The sequence below is a fragment of the Protomyctophum bolini genome (assembly GCF_963924005.1).
Source record: "Protomyctophum bolini genome assembly, chromosome: 9".
NCBI classification, from domain to species: domain Eukaryota; kingdom Metazoa; phylum Chordata; class Actinopteri; order Myctophiformes; family Myctophidae; genus Protomyctophum; species Protomyctophum bolini.
In genome coordinates, this window is record NC_137870.1 from 10,341,617 (window position 1) to 10,353,269 (window position 11,653).

The window sequence follows — 11,653 nt, forward strand, 5'->3', positions numbered from 1 at the left end:
AGCTTTAGCCTATTTTGGACTTTGATAATTTCCTTGTAACTTGTGTGTATAAGTATCCTTTATAACTGGTAGTAAGTAACAAGGTTTAGTGATGATGACAAAATTACTAATGATTGTTATACTCTGAGATGTCTCATTTAGCCTATATTTTAGACCATCAGAATAACAGGCTATTATAAAATACAATAATATAATATATGAGTTGGCCATTCAGTTTCAAATCGTGTCGTTTGGAATCATGCGGCGTGTTAGCCCTGAAACATGACTGCCATGATGATACGAGAGTCATGATTCAGGGCTAGCGGCGTGTATGCATAAAAATATGACTTATCAAAAACCTGGTGCCTGGTACTGTGGCTCACTTCCCCCCCCAAGTGGTAAGGGACAAGGGTCAGGTTGATGATCCAGATGGATTCCATCTGAAATTTAGTTTTTTCAAGTTTAAATCTGAGCGTATAGTTTAAACACATTTGCCTTTTTTTCTAATTTATTTTCTTAATGGTCTTAAAACAAATTAAAACCATCCAAGTAAAGTTTGATATTAAGAACCTTTGTAATAATAATGTGCAAAACTTTGGCTCAATTTAACCCACATTATTTGGTTAACTTTTCCCCACAGCCACCATTTTAGACAACTGGTCAGCTTAATACTTCAGGCTTATCTTTAGCTAAATGATTCACATGGGCATTGCTTTATTATACATTGGCAAAAGGGCAACTCGCCAACATGTATTTTTAGACCTGGATACATTTGCTTTGACAGTAACCTGCAGTGTAGAAAATGTACTACATGCTTAACTTTAACTGATTTGAATGAATGTATTTTACTTTCAGATTTCAAGTTCTGTTGAAACAGTCCAAGCAACACTATGGAATGTGGACTGGTAACTCGCAAGAATGAACCAGGTAAAGCTTTCAAACTTAAAACTCTGTGTTTTTCATTAAGTTGCAATCAATATATTGTAATGCTGCTGCAAATCAAGAACATCTATCATGTGTAATGGTGATAAGGGTTGAATCAAATCTTCCACTTGATGGGATTCTAAGCCCCAATATACTTGGAAAAACATTAAGGATTACATTTTTATGGAAAAGAAAAGTTTAAAATATGCGATTCCATCCTGGCCATATTTTTTGAATAAACACTGGTTCTTCTTTTCCAATTGTTTTTATTTTTTTATTTAAAAAATAAATTAGCAGTGTACATGAAAGGGAGATTCTGCTAATTTAATGAACTCAATATAAATTATGTACATAAATTATAACTGCTTGATTTAATCTTTTTATAACCATAATATGAATCAGATTTTACATAATATTAATGCAGAAGGCAGATTATGGTCCTTCAATTTGAATTCTATTTTAGTTTAGTGCCTGGAAGGCAAAACAAGTTTTCTCAAGACACTTAAGAGCAGAGACCCTACCTGAGCAAGCATATGTAGTGATAGTAGCAAGGAAAAAGTCACCATTCTGATGAAGACTTTGTGTCGAAACGTCTATTAAAATAAAATAAAGCCTTGACTGGGAGCTTTACAAAGTTAAACTTCTATTTCTTTTATAAAAGTAAATTTTAGATTTTATCACCGCTAATCACCTCATATCACACCCGGTGGGTAATCACAGATTGGGACTGTGTAATAAAGTCTCTGTTAGCAGTCAATAATGTGACTAGCAATTACATCTCAAAATATACATATATACAAAGCAAAACAGCTTTCAATCCGGGACAGCGGTCTATGTGTCACTTTAGATTAGATTACATTTTTGGAATACAAATGTGACATAGTTTTTCAGGAAACTTAGGTTAGAATTTATTAGGCGTTTTAGACGGCCTCAGGTCTAAATGGGTTAACGCTTAATGGGAATAAACCTCAGGTAGAGGACAGGTAGGCTAGGCACTTGGGTGGGCATCTGCCTCGAGTTGTCTAAGCACTATAAGAGTGTAATAATAATAAACTTTATTTATTTAGCACCTTTTTAAACAATGTTACAAATCGCTTAACAATTTAAAATCAAATAATCATAATCATCAACAATTACAGCAATAGAAAATAACACAACAGTATCAGTGGGAATAAGCTTCAACATCTTTCCCTTCCTCTTTTTACTCTCACGTTCCCTCATTCCATTGTGCTCTCTGTGACTCTTTTGTTCTCTCTTCCTCATATGTAGTCATAATGGTTTTATATGGTATATGGTTTTATCCTGCAAAAAAAACAGCAGTACTATTTGTCCTGAACGTCTCTCACTATGCTTCCGTTTGTCTGTCAGTTCCTCTGAAAGGCATTGATGTGGAGGTTGAGGTGAGCGACCATGTGGCGACAGTGACCTCCATTCTGCAGTACGAGAACAAGGAGGAGAGCCCCATAGAGGCCGTCTTTGTCTTCCCTCTTCCTGGCGATGCTGCCGTCTGTCATTTCAGCGCAAAGATCGGACAGACGGAGGTTGTGGCTGAGGTGAAGGAGAAACAGAAGGTGAGCTAACAATGTAAATGCTTGACACACCCTGGATTAAAACCCAGCCTACTTGCAACAGATGGTTAAATAGAGCCACTCTGACTCATACTATGAGTCAGAATATCAAAGGAAATGCTCAGGACTGGTTTACACGTGGTATTTTGCAGTCATCAATCAACTCTTAACACTGAAAAACTGGTTTATATTTGCCTACGGTCAACGGCTATCCACATCATCTCATTGGCTATTCTTGACTGAACTTTGAACTATTTCCTTCAGATCACACAATTAGGCAATCACACACTAAAGGCCTATTCATACTCCAGTTTTAGGTGATAACTGATAAGGTGACCACCGAAAACTACAACATGATGTCACGCTGCGGTGGTAAATGACTCACCGCTCACCCAAACACATCTCTCTGTTTTTACTAACCAAACGGTTGTCACCTTATCACCTAAAACTGGAGTATGAATAGGCCTTAAGACCAACAAACATATATTCTCATTTTTCATTTCTCCCATTGAATCTCTTTAAATGTGTTTTTTGCTCAGGCTCGAGAAGAGTATGATGACGCATTGAGCTCAGGCCAGCAGGCCTTCCTATTGGAGGAGAGTGAGCAGAGCCCTGATGTATTCTCGATGAGTGTGGGCAGTCTGCCTCCAGGACAGAGCGCCTCCATCAGGCTGGAGTATGTTACTGAGCTGGCTGTGGAGGCTGACGATGGGCTGAGATTCTGTCTGCCTGCTGTGCTGAACCCCCGCTACCAACCTCAAGGTAGGAAACAACCCCTCGCTAATATATGAAGATGGGTTGAAAAGTGGTGAAGTGGTCCTTTAAGGGGTTAGTGAAGGTGGCAGTGGAAGAAAAGAGACATTTGCAGATATGTTCTTTTTTTAGTGTGTAATAGTACTTTAATTATTTACTCTTTCTCAGGTAGTGAAGGTGTCAGTGGAGGGAGAGGTCAACCTCAGGTGACCTCTGTTCCAGCCTCTCTAGTGCCCTACAGTCTGTCCTTCTCTGCCCGAGTGACCTCTCCTCGACCCATCTCTAAAGTAGAGTCAAACTGTTCCCTGGACCCTCTTCAGTACCTCAACACAGAGCAGACCCAGGCCACGGTAGAGTGTGTGTGTGTGTGTGTGTGTGTGTGTGTGTGTGTGTGTGTGTGTGTGTGTGTGTGTGTGTGTGTGTGTGTGTGTGTGTGTGTGCACATGCAGACTACAGTAATGTGTGTCCCCTTGAGCATTTACCATGCCAGTGTCAAATTGTCCTGAATAAGACAATGAACTTCAATCAATATCAACAAGTAACATCAGTTTTGAACCTTAACCCTTTCCTATTGAAAGGTGATGTGAAGTGATGTTCTAATATTTAATTATAGCAATTCTTTGACAAAAACATTCCATCTGAGTTGGATGTGTTGACCTGTGTTTTAGTTTGTTTTCTGTTGATGTAAAAGTTGTGTCAGGGCCTTAATAGTTAGGATAGGTAAATGCAGAGGAGGGATTCTAGGTATGTGCAAATGGACTTGCAAACACACCATCAACAACTAAACTAAATTTAAAAAAAAGTTTTATAGCTGTGCACATGTATGCATGTGCACTGCTAGAATGCAAAGTTAACCATTTGCATCCCTATTCTGGGGGGAACAAGAGCAGTTGCGATGTAGAACCATCTAAGTCCATAATTTATCCCCCCCCCACACACACACACACACACACACACACACTTTTACATTGTGTTCTCTATAATCCCAGGTCCGCCTGAGCGATGGGCACAAGTTTGACAGAGACGTGGAACTGTTGGTTTATTATAAAGATGCCCACCAGCCCGCTGCTATTGTAGAGGCAGGAAAGGATTCTGCCAAGGCTGGTAATCTCCATTTGTTTTTTGTTTTTTTATTATTGTTTTTTTTATTTTTTATTATGCTGTTATAAAATAAATTTCAATTACACTTTTGTGGAGCTTATTACGTCACATAAAGAACATTAAATGGTAAATGGTGCATTTATGTAGTGCTTTTATCCAAAGCGCTTTACATAGATTGTGCATTTCATTCACAAATTCACACACAAATTCACACACACACACACACACACACACACACACACACACACACAAACACACCACCGATGGCGGAGGATACCCTGCAAGGCACCAACCTGCATCTCGGGAGCCACTGCCGCACCCGACATTACAAATTTTAACATTTAACACATTTAGTCAAATTGGGACTTCCCCTGAAAAAATTGGACTTGCCTGTTGGTTTGATTTTAAAAGGTGTCAATGTGTCTATCCTCATCCCCTGTCCTGTCTTCCAGGCTCTCTGATGGGTGACCCAGTGATCATGTTGAGCCTGTACCCTGAGTTCCCTAAAGCTGTGATGTCATCACTGGCTTCATGTGGAGAGTTCCTGTTTTTAGTGGATCGTTCTGGCAGCATGGACTGTGTCATGAGCAGCAGCAGCGTGCGCGGGGCCGGGCCAGATCGCATTGGCAGTGCCAGGGTACATGATGAGAATATTGCCTTTTTACGATGAACAGTTTGAGCATTGAGGGCTTGCTACTGTATAAGCCCCAGGTTCCAACACATAAAACATCCAGTAATTTGTACATTTATAGAAAAGTATAATACTATTAATGCCAAGAATGCATTTTTCAATTATCGTAATATTTATTTTTCACAAATTATATTAAATCTGTTTGGGATTAGAAACAGCCGAGCTGGGTGTAAGGCAGTGGTATATTACCCCATAGACAAAACGATTCACAACTCAACAATTCGAATCATTCATTTGTATCGTTTGCTTCATACAAGACATGTTCACACACTTGAGGATGTTGCTGTGTTTGTATATGTTTCTATCCATCAAAATGTGTAGGACACACTGCTACTGCTACTGAAAAGATATGTTTCTATCCATCTATCAAAATGTGTAGGACACACTGCTACTGCTACTGAAAAGATATGTTTCTTTTTTATTCATCTATCAAAATGTGTAGGACATACTGCTACTGAAAAGATATGTTTCTATACATCTATCAAAATGTGTAGGACACACTGCTACTGCTACTGAAAAGCTTGCCAATGGGATGCTACTTCAACATATTTGGCTTTGGAAGTGACTATGACCACATCTTTCCGTGAGTTACTAATTATTGTTATTATCATTATCATTAGCCTTGAACACACACAGACAGACAGACAGGCAAGGTACCTTTTGTGAAAACTTTTTGCCAGTGGAATAGTCATAGTGTTTCCATACCCTATTGGGGACTGCCTGCCTATAATTCCGACATCCCGTTAGTCTGACTATGTGGCCGGTTAATTAAGCCTCAGCCTGGGGGTTCCACATGCGGTTAGTGTTAGGGTTTGGGGACAGTGTTAGGGTTTGGGGACAGGGTTAGTGTTGGGGTTAGGGTTTGGGGACAGGGTTAGGGTTTGGGGACAGGGTTAGTATGGGGCCAGTCGGAGCAACGGGACGTCGGAATGATGGGTTGTCGGAACAATGACATGGCGCCACTCTGTTATGGCAGTGCGAGTGTGGAGTACAGCCAGAGCACCATGGATGAGGCTCTGGAGAAGGTCAAGACTATGTCAGCTGATCTGGGCGGGACAGAAATCCTAAGGCCTCTCAAACACATCTACAAGCAGCCCTGCATTCCCAATCAGCCCAGACAGGTAGCACGCAAACACACACACACACACACACACACACTACACGTACACTACTAGAGGTTCACGCATCATGCACCTGTAACCCAGTATGCCTTCCTTGCAGTGCGGCGACACGCGTGTCACGTGTTCAGTCGTAGCAAATCGGAGTCCAGACTTCCGTCGCCAACTCACACACATTATACGTTATATACTGTATACACACTATTCACACAATAGCCGTACCACCTACAGTCCTGTGATTTACATCTTAAAGTGTGCAAGTGTGTGCGTGCGTGCGTGCGTGCATGAGCACTTTTATGTCGCATGTATACTGTATAGTGTATACAGTAAGAGAAGACAAATAAGTGTGCTTTCTAAAGCTGTCTGTTTTGTCATCTCAGCTCTTTATCTTTACTGACGGCGAGGTGTGGAATACCAAGGAAGTGCTCGATCTGGTGAAAAGCAATGCCAGTTCTCACAGGTGGGACCACATCTACAGCATGGCCTGTATGGACAAACAACAACTGACAAGTCTGGATTGCGTGTGTGCGTGCGTGCGTGCACACAGTACTGTATATTGATTCTATCCTATTCTACTGCAGGTGCTTTACTTTCGGGATTGGGGAGGGGGCCAGCTCTGCTCTCATCACTGGGATGGCCAAGCAGGGAGGAGGTCATGCCCAGTTCATCACTGGAACAGAAAGGTTGCAACCCAAAGTAAGATCTATAATCTGTGAGATGCTTAAGAGAACCTCCTCCCTCCTGGAGGTATCGGATCACCCACTTTGGTCTGAGTTTGAACTGTTGCCCTCAGGTCGTCGGCTGAGGGTGCCCGCCACAAAGACCAATCGGTTCAAATTATCATTTGTCCCAGCTGCTATTCAACTACTGAACAGCAAATAGCACTTTATTCTTGCCCTTTTTGCACATACTGCCCACTAATGCACTTTTGCTGACTTTGCTATTACTGTATGTCATGAATTCTCTGTCTCTAGTGACCTGTTCTTAGTCTTGTAATGAATGTTGTTGTTGTGTGGTTTTGTGTGTATTTTTACTATGATCTGGCTGCAAACCAATTTCCCGCAAGGGACAATAAAGCTAACCTTGAACCTTGAACCTTGAGGGCAGCCATATCCCGCTGGCATAGGAAAGACAAATGGCACAAAGTATTCCAAGTTTGAGGTCTGTCATTCTCATTCGACAGGTGATGCAGTCACTTCGCTTTGCCCTGCAGCCAGCGGTGGTGGATATTTCTGTTTCGTGGGACCTGCCAAAGGGGATGTCTGTCACACCTCTGTCTCCGCCCATCACAAACCTTTTCCAGGGCCAGAGGTCGCTCATCTATGCCCAGCTCACTGGAGAGGTAAGATCAGTTACTTTTATTGGATCAACGTAATGGACCGTGTAGGCAGAGTCTTTTTCATGACGGGTTTGGTTCCAATTCACCATTTGTCAGCCTTCTGATTGGTCTTGACTGACTAACCAGCAGGCTCTTTTTGCCTTTTTTCCGACCTGGTTCCGTCTTGTTTATGTTGAAATTGTTAAAACATAAAAAACAAACATGATATGCCCAGTCACCGTCCTGCACCTGTGATGTTCCTTTTTACTGACACCAAGTTTAAAATAAGAATTGAATGCACAAAATATCAATACGAAGCAACTGAAAAACACGTTATTTCAATGGTAGTGGTTTTTTGTCCAACCACGGCTCAGTGCACATACAACTTCTATCGTAAGTACTTTTTTGTATTTGTTTCTCGTGTTCAAAGAGTTGAGTTTGCGTTGCAATTTGCACATCAAAAACAATTCATAATGCAGTTGAATTTGAATCCAACAATGTCTCTCTCTTCCTCCCCAGGCTTCAGGGGTCAGTGAAGGCAGTGTGACGGTGAAGTACAGCCTGGCAGATCAACCATCTCAGAATAAGCTTGGCTTCAGTCTCAAACCTACCAAGGACACTGGGTAAAGTATCCTTTACTCATCGAGCAGTGAGGCACAATAAGTGACCATTTAGTCCCAAAATAACCCTCTTTATTCTCCTGTGTGCAGATTGACAATCCACAGGCTGGGCGCTCGGACCCTGATTCGCTCCCTGGAGCTGGAACAGAGAGACCAGCGAGGGAAGCAGGATGGAGCAGAGAAGAAGAGGGTGGTGGAACTCAGCATCCAATCAGGAGTGAGCAGTGTCTTCACTGCCTTCATCGCCGTCAACAAAGGAAGTGGGGAGGCCGTACAAGGACCTCTGATACGCAGAAATGTCCCAGCGCCAAGTAAGTACCCGCTGGGGCAAAGAGATTCTAGAACAAGAGGCGAAACTCCAATTAAGTCCCATAGTAACGACCAGCGCCCAAAACAAGAACTACTACTATCATATATTGATTGAGCATTGCCGCCATCTCGGAGTGATGGCGGCATCTAGTGGTGATTCCAAGTTTTGTCTCTTGGTCTGGAATCTCTTTGGCTGGGGTCTGTAAAGACATGGCTGCTCCAGCATGAAGACTACCTCAAACACAATTAACACATTTAACTGCCATTAACGGCCCTGGACGTCAGACCAAATCATTTATTTAGTTAGATCACGTTCTAGGTTGCTAGGCAACCGACACATGCAGGAAATGAACCAGAAGTGAAATTCTCGCCTGCTGTCCGCCTCAATGTTTAGTAAACTTCATGGTTTTCTCTGATTCTTTTCCTTTCCGTTTGGGGTCAAAACAAGCTTCATTCGTGGCCCATGACATTTATTTTCCGGGTGAAAGAATATACGATCATTCGGCACTTTACACAGTCGTTGTTTACTTCCTTGGCCTTCAAAATAAAGTTGTGCACTGAAAAGACTGTGGCAGTGGCGGAATAATTAATTAATTAATACTAAGTAATACTACAATGTGTTAAGATGTAGTGTATCATGTGGGGTGAAGTCTGTTACGTGGAGAGAAAAAGATCACTTACCCTACCTTTTAATGAATTAATTGTAGTTAAGGTTAGCGTTTTGAGTTTAACCAGGCATTTGGTGAGGTTAAGGTTAACTCAATATTTTCCTCTTTCAAGTATTGGATTTTGTGACAATACAGTCCACGATAATGGCTTGAACTGAAGTTACTGTTAAATGCTAAATGTTTATATCATGTTCTTCCCTTCCTAAGATGATATAGTGTATCAAATCCCTTCTTCATTAAGATCAATCAATCAAATTTAAAAACGTTTTCAGTGATGTCCTGTATGGGTAGCGCACCGCAGCGGATGATGGCAATGGCTTGCAGTATGCCATCACCACCAGTGATGATGAAGTGCTGTATGCCGGCACCAGTGATGAATCTGATGTGTGACAGTAAGTAGAAAGTCTCTGTGTATTTCAGGCTACATTCCACATTATTATTATTATTTTGTTTTATATATTATTATTATTAATTCTTTCATGCAATACTATTTAAGAGTTTTTTTCACGGCACAATACTGTACAGTTGATATGAAATTAATTGGCTGTATAAGCATGAGTAGCCTACTAGTCAGGCCGGCATGGTGCGTCAATTCTTTAGATTTTAATAATAATAGATGTTGAGTTGTTTTTTTAAATCATTTATAGGTATGGATAACCTAGAAACGGACGGATTTGACTGTGAGGAAGATGACGGTACAGTAACATAATGCAGTTGTCCGATCTCAGACTAATGCTTTCTAAGGCACACATACAGAACACATGTTCTGTGTCTTTTTTGTGTTTAATGGCTTCCACATTGCATTTCTAATGGGAGTCACATGGTTTGTCCAAACATTTGTGTTTGATGGCTGTATTCTGCCCATCAAACAGTGGGGCCTCACCTTCACTTTAAGCACATCAAACCCATATCTAATATATAAATAATTATACTGTACCCATTACCTTTGCTAACGTGATACCTAAATAATACATTTTCTATCCATAAACGTAACCATAGCAGTCCCTGACCTAATGCCTAAATGTATTTGCCTTATACCATAGATTTAAAGTAACATTCGTATAAAATCCCTTTCTGAGGCCCAGGCCCAACAGGTTTGCCCTCAGCTCCTGCGCCCAGGCTGCCAGCCATAGCGCCCAGGCTGCCACCCATAGACCCCTTGCTCCAGGTGATCACCCTCCAGAAGGCTACTGGTTTCTGGACCCTAGTTCCAGAGCTGACTGCTGTGCTTGGGAAGACTCATGAGGAGTTAAAAAAGTCAAAGCCTCTACCAGTAAGTCCGAGCTGCATGTTTCTGTTACACAGGGAGGTTTGTGCAAGTACATTTAGCTCAATTTGACCAGTGTTCTTTCTTCGTTAATTTGTTCTCTATTATTATGTTCTCACTTTACATTTGTCGTCATACCCTGCCCCATCTCCATGTCATGGGATTTCCAGGTGACCGAGGAAGTTTGGGCTACTATTTTGGCTCTAATCTGGCTGAATGGCTTCAAGATGGACGCCCAGGATGAGTGGCAGCTTCTGGCTATGAAGGCAGTGTCCTGGGTTCGTGCTCAGAAAGGTAATGGCCCGAACATGTGTGACGTTATGACAGTTTCTTGCTGATCTGTGCATTCTGTTTGTATGATTCCCCTGGAACATACAAACATTTAACAGGTTAATTTAATTAATTACGATAGAGGTACAGCTTGAAGGTGTGTTACTGCTAATTTGTTAAATGAGTTAAAAAAACAAAACAGCTGGACATCACATTACAACATTCTGTTATCTAACGTGTTCCTGTTTTCCAGTGGGCTGTGTGGCCGAGTGTGTGGAGGCTGGAAATGCCTTGTTGGGCTGCAAGGTGCAGACAGATGACCTGGGGCTCTGATGAGAGGTTCATATCCCATCCACCTGCCGCTACCAGTGGGGTCGCAACAAGGCATGGAATTTTCTGAGCTATACCCTGAATAACCCATCATTCGATAGGTCGATCACTCTGTGCTCTTATCTTCATGTAATTGGATGACATTAACAGGGTTTACAGCTAATATTGTACTAGTCTTCCAGTGTGGTTTAGGGCAGGGGTTCTCAACCCGTGGGTCGCGACCCCTCGGGGGGTCGCCAATTTATTTTGGGGGGTCCTCAAATTATTTTCAAAAGTGGAAATGATTATATCTGGTTTAAGTATTTATTTATGGTGTATTCTGTATTGTCTCTATTATTAAGGTTATTGTAGCAGTAAATTTATATTGGGGGTGGGGGTCCCGAGACATTGCCAAAGCATTTCCGGGGGTCCCCGGGCAAAAACGTTGAACCCCTGGTTTAGGGGCTGATTCTCTACAAAATGAATAACTAAGCTGCATTCCCATGAGAAAGGTTTGTGTACGTACTAATCCAGTTCTTTACACCATGTTGTGAATTACAAATACATTGTGCCTTTATATAATAAGACATTAGGCATAACAAAAAATATCAACAAGAAATAAATCTTTTTAATTGAAAGGTCTATGAATTGTATTCGTTTTGAGACTAGATGATGTGTAGATGAGACAGTGGAAAGTGACACGACAGCAGGAAGGTGAAAGGAATGACATGCAACACGGTCCTATGCCTGCTGGGGGG

General features: G+C 41.6%; 1 protein-coding gene across 1 annotated transcript in view; it reads left to right on the forward strand.

The window, feature by feature from the left end:
- LOC308321321 (von Willebrand factor A domain-containing protein 5A-like) overlaps positions 1 to 11,533 on the forward strand; it is a 29,335-nt gene extending 17,802 nt beyond the window's left edge. The window contains exons 18-35 of the mRNA XM_080772162.1: positions 851 to 906; positions 2,272 to 2,474; positions 3,011 to 3,233; positions 3,393 to 3,574; positions 4,214 to 4,328; positions 4,778 to 4,962; positions 5,511 to 5,599; positions 5,993 to 6,137; positions 6,515 to 6,594; positions 6,716 to 6,830; positions 7,318 to 7,476; positions 7,972 to 8,075; positions 8,163 to 8,383; positions 9,322 to 9,441; positions 9,697 to 9,744; positions 10,129 to 10,322; positions 10,487 to 10,610; positions 10,840 to 11,533. Coding sequence (XP_080628288.1) covers positions 851 to 906; positions 2,272 to 2,474; positions 3,011 to 3,233; positions 3,393 to 3,574; positions 4,214 to 4,328; positions 4,778 to 4,962; positions 5,511 to 5,599; positions 5,993 to 6,137; positions 6,515 to 6,594; positions 6,716 to 6,830; positions 7,318 to 7,476; positions 7,972 to 8,075; positions 8,163 to 8,383; positions 9,322 to 9,441; positions 9,697 to 9,744; positions 10,129 to 10,322; positions 10,487 to 10,610; positions 10,840 to 10,919 — 2,443 coding nt within the window. The 3' untranslated portion in view covers positions 10,920 to 11,533. The remainder of the gene's footprint in view (positions 1 to 850; positions 907 to 2,271; positions 2,475 to 3,010; positions 3,234 to 3,392; positions 3,575 to 4,213; positions 4,329 to 4,777; positions 4,963 to 5,510; positions 5,600 to 5,992; positions 6,138 to 6,514; positions 6,595 to 6,715; positions 6,831 to 7,317; positions 7,477 to 7,971; positions 8,076 to 8,162; positions 8,384 to 9,321; positions 9,442 to 9,696; positions 9,745 to 10,128; positions 10,323 to 10,486; positions 10,611 to 10,839) is intronic.
- Positions 11,534 to 11,653: the final 120 nt, after the last annotated feature.